The following is an 18,107-nucleotide window of genomic DNA, read 5'->3' on the forward strand; positions in this document are numbered from 1 at the left end:
TTAAAAAGTTAGTAATACAGTAAAATTCATATAGGTACATAACACAATTTGTAGTATCTCAAAGCTTGTTTTCAGTCTCAAAGTTTTTTAGTTCATTTTATCGAGAAGGTCTAGGATGATAGAAAAAGCAACGACAAACATTCAATTTTTTTGAGATATTATCTCAGTCAAGTTTACACTTTCCAAAGTAGAACATCACTGGCATTTGGTATTACAGATTAATTTATCTGTGTATGAAATATGTGTAAACAATTTATTTTCATTTTTAAAACAGAAGATAACAAATTTTTAAATAAAACTACATTTCTCATACTTCCGATGTAAAAATATTTGCATGTATTGTATAAAATTGTTCCGAAAATTTTATTCATTTGAAAATTAGGCCAATTCTTATTTTTTTTTAGCAATCTGACAATCAACAATAATTTTGGTAGAAGAATTCTGTTAAAAACTATAGAAATAAAATAAATATTTTTTTTGAACGAAAACCTTTAACGTTTTCCTTCTCCATCATTATATAGAAAGTAAGAAGATTCCGAAGGAAGAAAGAAAAAAAAATCAATACAAGATGAAAAAATTAACCTCAAAATAAACTATTTACAAAGTTGTGTGGATAATGCACAAAAGTTTCTTTCAGATATAAACCGGAAGAAAACAATCCATTTGAAACAACTACTTTCAAATGTATGGAAAACCATTCTCACAATCCCTGCAAACATTCATTGCAAGAGATACATCTGCTTTCTTCACAATGCCAGTTCATAAAACTATTGAAGAGATTAGTTTTCGAGAAAAAAACCTTTTGGTTTTCTACTTATCGATAAATGTATACTTAGAATGAAACAAACTAGAATAAAAAATCCATCCAAAATAACTAATAGAATTAAATTTATGAACATTGAATTACACGGAAATCACCTACTCCTATTCAGTTTGTAATCTAAACATTCAGAATTGCATTGAAATAGATATAGAACGCAGCCAGATAAATAAACCAAATTTTTAAAATAATTTTCCAATAAATATAATTTTCCCATAGAAAGACAGAAAATAAACTGTCTATCGAACTTCTATAAGATTATTGATAGACATACGATGGTGCGTTTACTCGAATTAAAAAAATATTTCAATACACGAGACAAAAAAGGAAAGAAGAGGAAAAAAATGGCTTCTGTCGGAATAAAAAAAAGAAATAACTTCCAGACTCGCTATTTTGGACGAGTAAGATACCGTATGCATTGTGTTTTTGTGTCACGGATACCTGCTCTGGTGAAATAGGCTATGGACATACTTTTTCTTTCTGGGAATATCGAAAGGGAAAAATATTGTGGTTGAATGTAACTGGACGAAGTAGCGGTAAGAGGAAATCAAAATGAGCGTTGAAATTTGTTTAATTGTTAACTTTCAGAAACTTCAAGTGATACTTTTCCAAGGGTTATTTAATTTTTCAAATTTTCAATGGCCGGAGGGTGGAAATTTTAAACGTAAAAGGGGTAAAAAACATCGAAACATCGTAAATTCAACAAATCTAATTTGGTGTCCACAAACTGCTACCCCTTATTCCAGATTATTTATCAAAGGACGAAAAAATAAATGATATTTTTGAAAGTTACATACCTGCGCCTTCTGTGCCGCTTCCTCGGCGGCGGTGGCGTCGCTGGCGCCGACTTTGTTGCGTCGACGTCCGACGCCCAATCCCGCGGCCTGACCCACGGGAGGCACATGGTGGTTCATCTCGTGCACCGTCAAACTTTGCTTGATGTCCGCGGTGAAATTGCACGCCGAACACTTGAAAGCGCCGTTCCCGTTGTGGTTCTTGCAGTGCCTGTCGAGGTTCCACTTGTACGGCGTTCGAAAATCGCACATGTCGCACTTGATCATCGGCATCGAATGGTACTTGACGTGTTTCGTGTACCTCGCCTTGATGTGCGTTACGTAAGTGCACTTGGAGCACCGGAAAAACTTCGTTTTGATGTGTTCTTCGCGTTCGTGTCTCGACATCAGCGACTGGTTCCTGCTCGTGAAGTCGCACACCGAACACTTGAACAGGGTCGGCCGCCCATCCACTTCCTCCAGGTCTTCCTCGGGCTCCTCCTCATCCAAGGGCGGTGGTGTCTTCCTCTTCGCGACGACGCCTTCCCCGTGGACCATCTTGGTGTGGCGCAGCAGCTTTTGGAAATGCTTGGACGCGTACAGACAACTCGGGCACTCGTATATCTTCACCTTTTCCTGGTGAACATCGCGGAGGTGGTAAAGATACACTCGCGGATTTTGCGTAAAAAAGTCGCACGTCGAGCACGTGTAGTTCCTTTTAACTTTGCAGTCCGGCAAGTCTTTGAGTTGGTCGCAACAGTCGTCGTCGTCGTTAGCGTCTTCGGCGTTCCCCGCCGAGTCGTACAAAGCGTCGCCACTCACCAAGCTGCGCACTATCAGAGAGTTTCCAGATCGATGTACCATCGAAGGCACTGACATACTAACTCGAGCTCCTGCAAATAAAGAATTTAGGTTTTATGTCGAGTCGAGTTCTTTCTTATGTGTGTGTGTTGGTTTCTTCCTAAAGGTCGTTCAATAATAGCTCTTTCATTATTGGCTGGAATGCGCTAAAATCTATACAGGAAGAAATATAATAATAGAACGTGATCTATTATTACGTGAAGAACTATTTAGATCACAGCAATAAAAAAATAGGTTTTATGTTAGGTTGTGTTCATCTTTCTTATGTGTGTGTGTGTGTGTGTGTGTGTGTGTTGGTTTCTTCCCAAAGGTTTTTCAATAATAGCTCTTTCATAATTGGTAGAAATGCGTTAAGAATCTATATTATGAAGAAATATATTGATAAAACGTGGCCTATCATTATGTGAAGGACTGTTTGAGTTACAGAGAAAAAAGTATGAACGAAAAGAATATTACCAAGTTAGCTAATAATATGCCAGTTAGGTTTAAAAATTAACGTAATAAGAGTGTCAAGATATACTTTTCAACGACAACAATTTTCAGTTTGGGTGTGAAACATATTTGAAACATTTTATCGATCTTCTTTGGGTATTTTCATCTTCCAAAATCTAAAAATATCAAGATTGTGGAGTGGAAAATACCCAAAGAAGATGGTTAAAAAATGATTATCGTTCAATATCCAATACGATGTTAAATTACCAAATTTACCCAGAAATGTTACTGCATTTGAATAAAATTCAGATAAAAATTTATTCAATTTGTCAATATCACTCGAAGTAACATGGTTCATTAGGATTTTTACCTAAAACATACTTCAGAAAAATACAAGTATATGCATTTCAAATGAAAACATACTTTCTACTTTGGATGTCATTTCTTAAACTACATCTCGAATCCTTGAAGAAAACTCCTGAAAATTGCACAGGATGATAAAAACCTCAAATCTATATTTTTCCACGTTTTTAGGTTTCAAGAAATGAAACTTGGGTGGAAGAAACTATTTTTCATTGAAAATTCGCATATTTTTGGTTTTTGAAATATATAGGTGAACTTGATAATACAAAGTTAAACTGACATTGAATGTATTTCTATTTGTTTGAACCGAATTTAGAAAAGTCAATTATTGATTTTGATATAACCAATCATGTTTTGATAAAACCAATGTGAAATTACTGACACTGGGTTTCGATGTAATTTGTCTCTATATCTATTTCAAACCACTTTCAAAGAGGGGGTAATTTCCTTCCCCACAGATCCCAGTTCAACAGATATATCAAAAATTCAGGATTTGTATAGGAATCTGCAATGAATATCAATTTTGAATTTTCATTAATCCATCTTATTTTCAAATGTTTTTTATAATTAACTTCATGAATTTAAGTTCTGCTGATTTAATCCCAAGAATATGAGTCATTTCAAGTCATCATGTCTGAGATTTTTATTCATTTGGATTATTTTTCAATATTTATTTATTTATTTAACGGCAACGCCAATTTACAAAAACATATTTAACAAAGTGTGAAGAACTACGAAGTATTTTTGAATGCTCATGTCTAATGTCTATATTACATGTAGCGAAGTGTGAAATATAAAATATTAATAAATTCTTATGTCTAGTGACTACATTACTAAAAGTTGAAATGAATCTGGTACTTACAATTTAAAGACCTGAAGTGACATATTAAACATATCTAAGTTATTATGATATTGATTTCCCAGCTTCAGAATACGAGTAAGGATTTCTCGTATTTTTTTGTTTGATATGAAAAGTTATTAGTTGAAGTAGTTCTGGCAGTTTATCTCACTATTTATTAATTTGCAGAGGAAACTCAAGTTCATAGAAATTCTCCTATCTTCCAATGATTTTATATTTAACTTGGTTAAGAGTTGACTGTACTCACATTCATTTCGTTGAATACCAAAGTGAAAAGCACAACTCCTTAAGAATTTCTTTTGAACATTCTCAATCATTTTGATATTTACATTATAGTATGGGTCCCATATAACCGAATAATATTCAAGAACAGATCTTACGAAAGCACAATATAAAATCTTTTTTGTTTTAATTTGAAAAGTCAGTAGAAATACTCAACACAAAACCTAGCATTTTGAGACTTTTTGCTACAACTTCTGATACTTGAAGATTAAAATTAATTTCGCTATCAAATTTAACTCCCAGATCGCGAATAAATGTTTCTCATTTATGAGCTATAGCATTCAATTTATATTCAAAGAATATTCTAACTTTAGCGAACGTAATGATTTGACACTTATCGATGTTTACTTCTAACAAAAGTTTTCTACACCACATGGAAAAAGCTTCGAGATCTTTTTGAACTAATTCAGCATCTTCCCGGCAAGTAATTGCTCGATAAAATTTGAGATCGTCCAAAAACATAAGACATACTGAATATTTGAAAACAAACTCTATGTCCGATACAAACAAGTTGAACAGCAGTGGGCCCATATGGGATCCCTGTGGTACCTACCCCTGATGGAACCTGAATGGGCGTAGATGATGTATCTCCGCATTTTAAAACCAGAGTTTTTTGTTTCTTCCTCATTCCATTGTGTGAAATTATTGGATTATATTATCTCTACCAAAATGAGAAGTTGTATTCCCAACATTGGTTTCAAGTAAAAAATTTTAAACTCAATTAGTTTTTAGTGCCGTTTGGAATTGGGGTTCAATTTTTGTTTACAAACCATAACATATCATAACATATTCATATTTTTCAATATAAAATATACAATATATGTATTTATATATCACATATTCTTATATTCTAATTTGTTTGACTTTTTATCGGTTATTATTCCATCACTTTTCCAAGGTATCTCTTTGAGCTGTTTCCCAACTTACACTACTATCAAAGGTTATTTTGTCCATGAATAGGTTGAAGATATGGATATTTATGAAATCTTATGGACGTTTGACTTTTTTCAACATGTGAATTCCTAGTATTCTGATTGATTCACCTTACTTTATATAATGTATTTGAGTATGTTCGCCATTTTATCAATTATTTTAACACTATTTCTGCCAACTCAAATCCTATCATGGAAAAGTTACAAATATGAATTTTTTCTGAGGAATTTATTTCTTTGATAATCATCGCTTCAATTATTGGTGTTTCAAAGAAAATAACCCGTGATGTAAAATCGAATATTTTTATTGAAACGGTTTCTTGAAATTAAAAGTTATTTCAAGAATTTCCAACGAAGGCAGAAAAACGTGTTACCTTATCGAACAAAAAATAATCCTCAATAAGCAATTATTTCTGCCAAATGTGACGCGTTTCTCTTTCAGAATGGTAAACGAGCAGCCTATGCATACAACATACAATCACGAATAACTGAAGATTGATATGACTACCAAAAATTTTGTTCGGTAATTTGAAATGAACTTGGATGACAAACAACACATGGCAAATAATAACTACTGCACCTAATTCGATAGAAAAACTTCAGCTGAATCATTTATGTTTTGAACGGGAGACAAAAAACATTCCTAATTTGTTTTTAATTTCATAAACATGTCTGCTAAGACTGTTTTATCTGCCATTATTACTTATCCAAGCAGACTTGTGATTTTTTATATTATTGATGGTATTTCTTGTTTCTGCTCTGTTAACAAGTAGGGCGAAGCTATATATAAGGATTAATATTCTAATGGAAAACAAAACTGTATTAGAAAATAAATCACGTTTTCAGAAATTCAGAGTCAATAAAAATATTTAAGGAAATGTTTACATATCCACAAATGTTTGTTTCAAATGTTACATACTGGGTTACAAATTACTTTTATTTTTCTATTTATATACTAAACATTCATTTTGATCTATAAGCCGAAAGATACACGAAACTCGTTTTCTTATATTATATTAAGATGAAGATGAAAGCAGATATTTGATTTTTGGTACAAGCAGAGACCTTCATGAGCCGCACTTTTCCCAATACTCAGTTCAAGTGACAGCCTTGAAGCTAGCTTTCTGCGTTTCCACGAAAAGGGCAAAATTGGAGACAGACTAGTGAAGGATTAATCGATTAACTTACTTTTGATAAAATAATAATATTAAATTTCAGTTATTTCAATACATACATTTCATTCATTTTTACTATTTCATCATTTTTGTAGCTTCTTATTCGGAACCATTAACTGAAAATCGGATTTGAATATGAAAATTATAAAAAAAATTAAATTTCAAATTTTGGGTTCAAATTCTTTATGTGGGGTCATAATCGATTTCCAAGAAACTTTTTCAAATACATTTTTTCGGTATCTTCAACGCGAGAAAATTTCGAGAATTTGCCGTTTTCACGGGATCGCATTGGGTTAGGTGTAAGGCCTAAGTATTGCGAAAAGTGCAGCCCCTAAAGGTCTATGCCTGTACCAAAAATCAAATATCTGCTTTCAAAAATGACTAAAATACATTTGTGTCTTCATCTTAAGTGTGTCACACTGTATACTGATACATATTCGTTAATTTTCTTTAAATTCCCTGTATGAACTTATTTATTGGGTTTTCTTGAAGTTATCAATTATTGAATCTGAGGCCAACCTCCTCACATATCAATCTCCTAGAATTTCTGAGTCATCATCATACACATATTTACTTTTGCTAGTTGAGAATAAAAGTTTTTCTTGCCTCAAAAGATATTGAGAATAACAATTATAATATGTCAAATCTTTTTAAATATATTTCGTTTTTGAAACTAGTCTAAAAATGAATAAAGAGAGAAGGTAAATTCAAACAGCTTCAATTGATTTCTTTTTGAAAATCATGTTTTCTGAACAAACATTATGATAACACTTCTAATCAATTCTGCATTTGAATCAAACTTTTTATAATAATCGCCTGACTCTTTCATCTGCCTGTTTGTGAAAGGATCATAGAATATTTCTGAAGTAGTTTCAATAACGAAATATATTTAAAAAGATTTGTCATATTGAAGTTGTTAGTCTCAATATCTTTTAAGGCAAAGACGAACTTCAATAGTAAGTATGTTTACGATGATGACTGAGAAATTCTATAAAAAATACATTGTTTTATATAGGACAGCCTCCCTACTAGAACTAGTCAGATAGATAATTTTTTATGAAACATTATTTCTGTTCCATCAAAAATAACCTGCAACTTTTCTCTATACATCAAAAACCTACTGGAAAAGAACACAAATCCAGTATTGCCAGCTGCCAATGCACATTTTTAACGACAACAAGATGTTTTATAGCTAAAGATCTGCAAGAAATATCGGTTTGGGATGATAGTAACCAAGTAGAATTTAATGCTACAATAATCAAGGAATCAGTTTTCTATGTGAAGGTGAATGAGGTGAATTTGTTGAGTGTCTTATTGTATAGCAATATGTCTGGCACAGTCCTGAAATAGCAAAACCGGCGATTTAGCAATTAGTTTGTTGTAAATCTCCCACCGACTTCAATGCTTCACAGAGCTTTTCTTCTTTATATTGCCTCCATATATGGAGCTCCACCCCTAAGCATACCCAGAAAATGCTAAATTTTATCTAGTGGTCACCTTGAAAATCGAAGAAGAGTCGGGGATTTTTTTCTATAGATGTTTTCATGGGAAGTGTTTGATTGATGGAGTGGGAGTGGAGATGGATGTCATGTGGAACAATCTTCCAGAAACAGTTTCTCCAAATAAATATGATATACAGCGATGTGAATTCATTTTTGCTACTTTTGAACATTCATCGGCCTCTCAGCGTTTCATGACTTTGGTGTATTGCTTTTGCACCTCCATGAAATATCCGAAAACAATTTCATACCTGGCTTAAATAATAACATTCCTCACCGGAGAATCTTGAAGCTTCTTCAGGGCCTATAATTTATTGAGTTGTGGGTTTTTTTACCAATGAATAGAATTACAAACCATACAGTAAAAATGAGTAAAAAACAATAAATTGAACATATAAATCGACGAAAGAAAGTTAAACATTATTGGATTTTTTTGGTTTGACAAATGTCATACCTTCACATAAATGGCATTTTTCAATGGGCATGATGATTTGATAATCCTTGACTCTAAAGGGAAAGTTGATTGATACAATTTTCATTATTATCATTATGATTTTTGATGTAGTTCCAGTAAGTTAATGTATATACTGCTGAGATTATCAATGTCAGTTCTCTTATTCATACAATTAGAAGACTTATTAATTTCAATCATTTCAATAAAAAGGCGTTTGGAAATTTTCTGTATGTAAAACTTTGATATTAGAGTAATTTGGTTTATGTCCTGTTTCTATAGAATGTTGCGCTAATGCACATGATTTCTTATTAAGCTTCATATCACTTTTATGTGAAGTTATTTTATCTTTAAGAATTCTAGAATTCTTACATTTTATATTCCATATATCAATTCCGATATATGACAATTACAATACTTCAGTATATAAAAAATTAACGTATAATCACGATATACAGTTTACTTACTAGGAAATGTGAAATGTCCGCAGTTTATTATGTGAAAGCAACTATGTGTGTAGTATGAAATATTTCAATATTTGAATGGAAAAAACGTAATTAAGTGATGGAAGAGCCTGTTAAGAGATTGGGTTTTTAATTTCGGAAGAAAAAAGGTGGCCGATACTTGATGAAAATCCATAACTAACGTATTCAAAAACATTTCATTGTGAGATTTTCACTACAGTTTTACGAAAACGCAACACGTGTTTAGTTATACAATGGCTTCCTCGGGCGAAACACGCGTTGCTTTTTTGTAAAACTGTTTAGTGAAAATCCCACAATAAAGTATTTTTGAATACTTTTGTTCAATGCTAAGTTTTTCAATGTATCAGTTCAAAGTATAGTCTAGATGTGTACCTAAAAAAGTGTGTCCTTTAGCAAAAAATGTGTTAAAAGTAAAAGAGTTTGGTTCAACATCAGATTATTGTTTCTGAACCATATGTCAGCATTCATTTGACTTGACTTTATTTGAGTATAATAGTAGTACCATCGACAAACGTAAAACAATTGTGAGACTACATGTAGTTTCACGAAACCGCATAGGAAGGGCTTTTTCTTTTCTGCCACTATATATTTTTTTGGTTGCCCAAAACTTGTTGAAATATACAAGCAGTTTGGAAAACTACTTCAATGATCGATTTTTCGAAAATTTTGACCAGTCCATCGGTGTATTCTGGCTCATAGAAAAAAATATAAATTTGGAGTCTTCATCTTTCTGAAAAGCCTATGAGTCACGAAGACATTCTATTTTTATTACACACTTTATATTAGCTTCACGTGTATGTATATATGTATGTATGTTTGTTTGTTTGTAACTCTCAAGCTCTGGATCTGTATTTGACAGAATTATCGACATTATTGCTCGATCTATTCGCGGGCAGATGGCGCTGTACGAAACCTCCTTGATATAATTCGAACTCACTTTACATGTATTTATTCATCTGTAAAAAGTTTTTTTATCAACACGCGCGCCTGCTGCCTTTTTTGTAACCCTCCTTTGCGCGACTGCTGCCTTGGGCTTGGTAGCTCATTTTCAGGCTCCCTTTCCGGAATCGGAAAATATCAATGGTAATTTTTCTAAACAATATACAGCTGATTGATCCCAAAGTTTAGATGAAATAAATATAGTTTAAAAAGTATAAAAAACACGCTTTTATAGCATATGAAACTAAAAAATGAAAAATAGACATAGTTTAAAAAACTAAAAAACACACTTCTAAAGAACATCGAACTGAAAAGTTAAAAATATTTTTTTAAATGAGCTTAAAACAAAAGCGAATGAAAAATACTAGTATTATTGTGGAAAAAGCGTGGGCGCTTTGTGCCATATTTTTTGTATATCAAGCGCCCGTCGCTTAAAACAAAAACGAACGAAAAATACTAGTATTATTGTGAAAAAAAAAAAAAAAAACGGGCGCCTGATAAACAAAAAATACGGCACAAAGCGCCCACGCTTTTTTCACAATAATGCTAGTTTTTTCATTCGTTTTTGTTTTGAGCTTATTTAAAAAAATATTTTTAACTTTTTAGTTCGATGTTCTTTAAAAGCGTGTTTTTTAGTTTCCTAAACTATATTTATTAACTATCCCTTCCGTTTTCTTTTCTGTCATCCTGTCATTTAGGTGTCCCAATACTTGTTGAAAGCCTACTTTCATGTTTGATTTTCCAAAAATTCGAATTGAACAATTGTTGCATTTTGGCTCAAAACCACCTATCGAGTGAAATGAGTTTTTTAACTAGCTACCACCAAATTTTAAGAAACCATGCTGATTCTGGGCAGTGATGCTGGCTTTAAGTCACAAGGTTCTACAGTTGTTGCATAGTTGATGTTGGTTGACTAAAGAGTTCTTGACAGAATGCACCATTTCAATACTTTCATAAGACAACATGAAAGTATTCATTCCCCACTGACAAGAGGAACATCTTGAGCAAATTCTCGTAAGGCTGTGACGGTTTCTGCCACTTTGCGCATGGCAACAGTCTACTGAGACAATCGTTATCATTTAAAATGCGGACTGGAAGTAAGAAAATATTGGTATAGGAAAATAATGACATTGGTAATGCTTCCCTGTATCCCTCCGAGTGTATGTCTTTGGTCAAGTGTTTTTCTTTTTGTGAACTTCTAGCATATTAATCACGAAACCACCGCAATCCATAACCATTAGCGTGCTACAGGTAACAAGAGTCCCGGAATAGAACTCTTCGAAATAACATAATCGATATTTTCAACAGGCTGGGCAACATCTAGATTTATCCTGCCGTTGCGTTGGTTTTCCGTCGTTGGCTCTTCTGTTATGAATCCCGGCAAAGACGAGCTCGAATGTCGTCCTAGCAGCTACTTCAGCAATTGTATGTTAATTCCGCCTATTGACTCTTGGCCCCTGGCCATTTCCTTGACCCCTTTTTTCCCGTTCTAATTGTTGATCTACAAGAACATTGACGACGTAGATATGTCAGATTTAGAACGGTTTGAAAAATGAATATTTCTAATGCTTTTAGGCCGGTATATTTCGAATTGTTGTACTGGAACCGTGAAAAGTGGTTTTGTGTTTTAAGTTGGGCATTTTCACAAGGCGACGTACTAGTTAAGGCTATGGGTTCAGTTCGATTCAGCGATTTTCCAAAAATATGACAAAAGTAGTACAACGATGATTAAAATGTAAAGAAAGATAAGAAAAAATCAGTTAGTATTCAGAATTTTCCCATGACACATAATTTCTTTTCCGTTGGTTTTGTTCCAGTTTATTTATTATTCGCTCGTTAGTAACCGTTCCATATTTACATCTTTGTAAAAAATATCTTCTATTTTAGTTGTCCTGACGAAGACAATGAATTTACCGAACGCTGGCTTGACAGAAAAATTAAACATGAAAGTAGCTTTCAATACTGCTTGTATACTACAACGAGTACTAGGCCAACCGAAAGACAGGATGACAGAAAAGGAAAAGAAAGGGAAACCTTAAAATAGAATTTCATCAGTTCGGACTTCCATTGTCTAATATAATATAAATTGATTTGAAGTTGCTGAAAAAATATTAAAAAGATTAACCGAAAATAACAATTTTATTTGAACAAAAAAACTGAAATTACAAAGAAGTTGTTTGGTTTTATGTTACCAAACAACAACCAAAAAAAAATTAAAATTGAAATATTAATAAAAGCTGAAAATTGAAAATTATTATTAACAAAAAATGAAGAATTAAAATTAAAAGATTCCAAACAAAGTTATGTCACGACGTTTCGATTGTTAGTATCCACAATCGTTTTCGAGTAATTTCAGTTTTTTTGTTCAAATAAAATTGTTATTTTCGGTTAATCTTATTAATATTTTTTCAGGAACTTCAAATCAATTTATATTATATTAGACAATGAAAGTCCGAACTGATGAAATATACCACGAAACATTGTCAACCACCTTCAAACGTTAAAAATAGAATATCTTGGTGATTCCTAGGTTTTTCAGAAATGCGAAAACTCCAAGTTTATAGTTTTTTCTATGAGCCAAAATACAGCAATGAACTAATCCAAATTTTTGAAAAATGAATAAATATATATAAATAAATAAATATATATATATAGATATATATATATATATATATATATATATATATATATATATATATATATATATATATATATATATATATATATATATATATAGATGAGTATTTTTTGATCATTTCCATATTGATTTCAATTTAGGAGCCACCGGTAGACAGCTGTTTCAGCCTATTGGGCATCGTCAGTACCGGGCAGGCGTTCCTCGATTGAAGACAAAATGAGAAAAAACAGCTGTCTACCGGTGGCTCTTACATTGAAATCAATATGGGAATGATCAAAAAGTACTCATCTATTTATTTTTTGATTTTCATGGAATTATTTTCCAGCAGCTTGACTGTATTAACCTTTCTAGATTTTATATATATATATATATATATATATATATATATATATATATATATATATATATATATATATATATATTAGCTGTCATCAGTATCAAACCAAGGTTAATTCACTTGAATTAACTTGGTTTGGAATTTTTTGATTTTGTATTTTTATTTTCATTGTTAATTTTTTTCAAATTTTCGTTTCGTGTTAATATTTCATTCTTTTGATTTTTTGGTTGTTACTTGCATTTTATTCCTTTATAATTTCAGTTTTTTTTGTTTAATATAATGGTTATTTTTTTTCACCTAACCTTTTTATTTTAAATTTTTTAGAGATTCTTTCAGGGATTTCAAATCAATTTATATCATACCAGCCAATGGAAGTCCGAACTAATGAAACGTTAATATTCCTTGATGTCTCTATTGAGCAGCTGTAGTTTGCCACCTCTAGATGGAATCAATCGGGTTGAGTCTGCGGAAAAGTGACAGGCCTCAAGTTTCACTTCGATATCAAGGTTGCTTGTGACTATTTATAGGTCATTCGAGCGCTTTCACGTATCCCCTCTTCCTTCTCTCCGCTTCAATGTAATGGTTATTCCAAAGTTATGATGGAACATAATAGTCATCTCTCGGAAGAATAGTCCAGTCATCACCCGAAGACGATTGTGGATACTAACAATCGAAACGTCGTGAACTAACTCGATTTTGAATCATAGTAGAATCATATCAGACAATGGAAGTCCAAACTAATAAAATTGTCAACCACTGACTAAAAAAAGTTATATACTGGCTCATGCCATACGTTGAATAATACATGAAAAATGTTTGTCTGACAAATCCAAGACAACAAGCTGTGAAAGTTAACTGTTTAGGATCAATTTTTGAGATATTTTCAATACAGAAAAATTCCGATAATAATAATTTGGATACAAATATTTCTGAAGAAAAATATTTTAAGCAAGAATTGATACGGACAAAGTTCAATCTCATGGAATTTAGCGATACTCATGTTTGTTCACCAAACTTCGTACATCCTGCTAAACATTTCCTGTTCAAAACGACATGTTAACTCCATCTGCGAAAAAAGGTTACGGTATTATTCCAATCATATCGACATGGAAACTGTGGATGAAACACACATGCAATTTTCAGGGCCGAATTCCTCTCACAATTATCTTTAGCAATAAACAGATGCTCTAACAATTTATAAGCCGAATATACATATAACGCTATTTTAGTAGTCCGTCGTTACATAACGAATACAGTCTGGTTCAAGAAATAGGCCACAAGCGAATTAGATATATCTGTTCTAGGCGAAGATTAAGTTTCTATCGTTTACTCAATAGGATAATGTTGGCGTCTGCAAATGAAAAATCAACGGCGGGTTATTTTTATTTCACCAAGGCCCAAGATTCCGAGTTTTTGAGTTTAGTAAACAATAAATTCGTATTCTCCAATTTTTTAATGCTGTTCTCATATGAATAATAAATATATTTGGGTAAATCACCCAGCAAAAATTTTGTGATAGATGTTTTTGCTTGATATTTTGAGAAAATGAGAACTGTTTTTTTTTGTTCAAGCTGTCGAGGCTCTATTGTCTCTTCTTCCTGAACTCTATAGTAATAAAGTAAAAGTTCAACAATTGCAAAAGTCTGTTGCAAAATACTTACGAATTTTGAGGTTATACATAAGATGCAAGCATGAGAAATATTGCTTTCTTTAAAAACTGCAACATGTGAGGAACACTCATAAAATTAAATCACTTGAGAAACATGAAAACATTGTAAAAATAATGGATGACTAATAACATTAGATTTGTTTCAAAATAATTTGAAAAAATATACACATTGTGGAAAGGACATATCCAAGTCAACTGTCCATTATCTTGTCAAAAAGTTTATAAAAAGGAAAAGCTCGTGTCTGTGGTATGGAATCCAAGGAAGAGGCATGTGTCTCATCAGACAGACTCTAAGATATCATTGGAGGTTGTAATGAATTCGAAAATATTTGTTTTTAAATTTAATGAATTTCAAAAAATTTGGATCATTTTCTAAACTCTCGTTATTAAAAAATAAAAGAGAAGAGTCCGCAGCGGGCATACACAGAGTGTATGCTCTGCTAAGAGAGCCTAAGTTTCCTTGTGAAAAATAATCAGAATAATTCACTCCGGGGTTGGCAGACCATGCTACATTTTCATGAATCTAGGACTCCTATGACGCATTTTGGACGCCTTTCCATGGTCGCAGGGTACCACCTAGCTACCTAGCAGCTAGACTCTCTCCTGGTATGTCAGGAGAGAGTCTGGCTGTAGCCATCCAGGTCGGAATGTGTAGTTATTTAGGAGTATGCCATACTCTGAGGAGATTCCAGTTAATTGGTCGATATTGAGGTTCAAGTTGCAAGATTTCAATCTTGTGTCTGCAGGAACCTACCCATATGAGGGCACCCATACGTGAGCTTTACCTGACGATACTTTTTCGCCCATGGTTTGTTCAAATCATTATCAACCTGCTGACCTGCTCAAAACTGTTTGTTTCCTCTCCTCATGCAGATTTTGCTTCTGCTACTCAAGAATTTGGTGCAAGACAGATTCATAAGATATCCTGCTTTTGAGGGAGACGATAAGTCGCTTCCTGGTAGCACCACCTAGTCTTTAAAGTTTGTCGAGGATCAAGACTTGGAGAACTGAAAAGCTCTTGTTTTTGATTCGATATTACAAGGAGGACATTTGGAGTCCTTTAGTCAACTTAGGTTCGGTTTCTTTGGTGAAACTTCATGGTCCATAAAGGGTCGCACAAGTAACTAGGGAAAGGAGGTCCATCACGGCAGAGCCCAGCATTACCGTGGTGAGGCTTTCTACGACGAGACGGCGCCCGGTATCCCCAAGGTTCCATTAGTATTGCTGAAAGATATACATTCTTTTGGTACAGATACGTGTAAATATATATTTCTTGAATAATTTCTCAAAGTACACCAACACAACGTTTTCATAAAATGGTTCAATCCTACTGGAATTTCGCATCTTCTGAAACTTTTCATATGCTGCCTCATACCTACATTTGAATGTTTGTGGTAAAATACCTAGCGACAAATGTATGTCTTTTTCTTTAGTTTTGGGACGATTCTCTCCAATTCTCTATCAGATTCCATTTTCTACAAAATAAATGTTTTGATGAATGTTTGTAGGCCAAGTAGGCCATATTTTTCGCATAATCTGAACCGTACGAAATATTTTCACACACACTTCCGAGCCTTGTTACATATATTTTATTTATTGAAGTAAAGGATAAAATGAAGTATTTATTCTACTGTGATGTGATTGAAAAAAATTAATTACCCGCGTTCAACGAAATTGCTTGGCCCCGATAAAAATCATGACTTCACAGCAAATACAGAGGGAAAAATCAACTTCAGCGAATATCAATAAAAATAATCTTGGAAATTACACTGAAAAGTGGTACAGGTAGGTTCTTCTCCGTAAAATATCTAATATCCATATGCACTGTGAACGCGCTGGAAAATAATTATCATACGTCTTGAAACGGAAGCCAATTAAATAAAGAAGCAAGCTGAGACCTTGAATTCTTGTGTGGTCTATTTTCTCAATCTGGCAGTATTACACAATTGTCTACATGTGATAAATAGGTCGCATAGATCACTTTAACTTGTTTAATATTGGAGTTAAACATGGTATGCAGACGTTTATTACGACGACAGTATTTCAAATTTTATTGGCAAATATTTACTGAGTCGATTACGTTTGCCTGTACCTAGATACACATTTAATAACACAAGTTGCTCTGCTGACCTTCAAAGAACTTCGTGTTGATGTTTATGTCGATACGTACATTAGATTCTTTTATACTTGCTAATAAATGCTAATTAGTTCTTCCTTGTCTATAATGTTTAAATACAAGTGGGGCAGTCACGGACTACCATGACTTATACCCACATGAAAAATAAAATGGTTAGTTTGAATAATTGGAATAAAACAACAGAAAATAATCGCCTAATGGGTGTGGAGTGCGTTCGTCATCGTTTAACAGGTAGGTATAGTTTAAGTAAACGATACGATATAGTGTAACCTACCTTCCAACAGCTCCCCTTTAATAACATCGTTAGGGAGCTAACTAATTTCGTTATTCAATAATCATTTCTGATTATATAGGAATTATAGTCTTTTTCAATCCTTTTCTGCCAGTCTTCTTCGATAATATTATATACTTTTTCTTTAATTAGCTCTATTACCTTCTTATCAAATTTTGGAAAATCATTTTTATACCTGACGCTCTGTTTTAATTCTCCCCTAATCAACCCAATGGGATTGAAAATACAAAAATAGGGGGGAAGTCTCAGTATGGTGTGTCCATACTTTTCAGCAATACTCATAAGGGAATAATACACTTTTTCAAATGTTTTGTCTGTAAAACTTCAAGTAGTTGGTTTTTGGTATAGTAATCTTCAAAATACAAATTATTATCCATTAAAAAACTTTGTATTTCATCTTTCCTCGAATTTTTAATTGGTACTTAGATGTGCTGTCGCGAATGATAGGAAGCTTTGTCAAGAACTATTACACTATTCGCATCCAAATTTGGGATCAATGTGTTTTCAAACCATTCCTCGAAAAAAATTGCTTTCATGTTCTTATGATAGTCAACATTGCAGTCCTCAAGTTATTTAGCTATTTGTTCTAAGTATTTGTTACGCAATTTCACTATTCTTCTGCTTTCCATAATTGCTTGACGTTTGTTCATTATTTTGAATTTAAATCTTAGTTTCTTTATCCAATTCTGAAGAGTTTTGTCACAACAGCTTACGTTATGGCCGAAAGTATTCAATTTCTTCCTTATGATTTCACTATTTTACGTACATTTGAGAAAGGAATTTCGGTCAAATCTGATGTTGTTTGTAAACCAAACTTGAGATGTAGATTCTTGTATACATTGAAACATACTCTCTGTGTTTCAATATTCAAATGCATCCGAATCTTATTCTCTAGTATCTCTTTTTCGCATTGTTCACCATCGCTATTGGAATCACTATACTGAAAAAAGTCTGTGTTATCACACTCGTTATTACTATTAGTACTTGTCCAAGGACGCCACATTTTGAACAAATAACAAAAATTTTAAGTAATTATAACTGCACTATTTTGAATTTCAACACTCAGATCGCGATCAGTTCCTGAACTGAACACGACGGCGACAACCATTCCCGCATTCCACGATTTTTATTCGTCACCGTAACATGTCTTCAAATTCAATTTT

The 18,107-nt window shown here is 32.9% G+C and overlaps 1 protein-coding gene and 1 long non-coding RNA gene across 7 annotated transcripts in view; one reads left to right on the plus strand and one right to left on the minus strand.

Annotated features, from left to right (window-relative positions):
• LOC111505785 (uncharacterized) overlaps positions 1 to 18,107 on the minus strand; it is a 170,226-nt gene that overhangs the window by 32,552 nt on the left and 119,567 nt on the right. For 5 of the 6 annotated variants that reach the window (XM_023160657.2, XM_023160654.2, XM_074173974.1 and 2 more), the window contains one exon: positions 1,618 to 2,486. In XM_023160657.2, coding sequence (XP_023016425.2) covers positions 1,618 to 2,472 — 855 coding nt within the window. In that variant the 5' untranslated portion in view covers positions 2,473 to 2,486. Of the gene's footprint in view, positions 1 to 1,617; positions 2,487 to 10,691; positions 10,713 to 18,107 lie in introns of those variants that run through there. The other variant, XM_074173975.1, reaches the window with a different exon arrangement.
• On the plus strand, positions 1,105 to 1,758 carry LOC141481786 (uncharacterized). The gene is made up of 2 exons (XR_012465176.1): positions 1,105 to 1,356; positions 1,409 to 1,758. It is a non-coding gene; the product is annotated as an uncharacterized lncRNA (long non-coding RNA).

Source organism: Leptinotarsa decemlineata, unplaced genomic scaffold (genome assembly GCF_025532065.1).
Source record: "Leptinotarsa decemlineata unplaced genomic scaffold, Ldec_3_MD MMD2_tig00000505_RagTag_RagTag, whole genome shotgun sequence".
NCBI classification, from domain to species: Eukaryota; Metazoa; Arthropoda; class Insecta; order Coleoptera; family Chrysomelidae; genus Leptinotarsa; species Leptinotarsa decemlineata.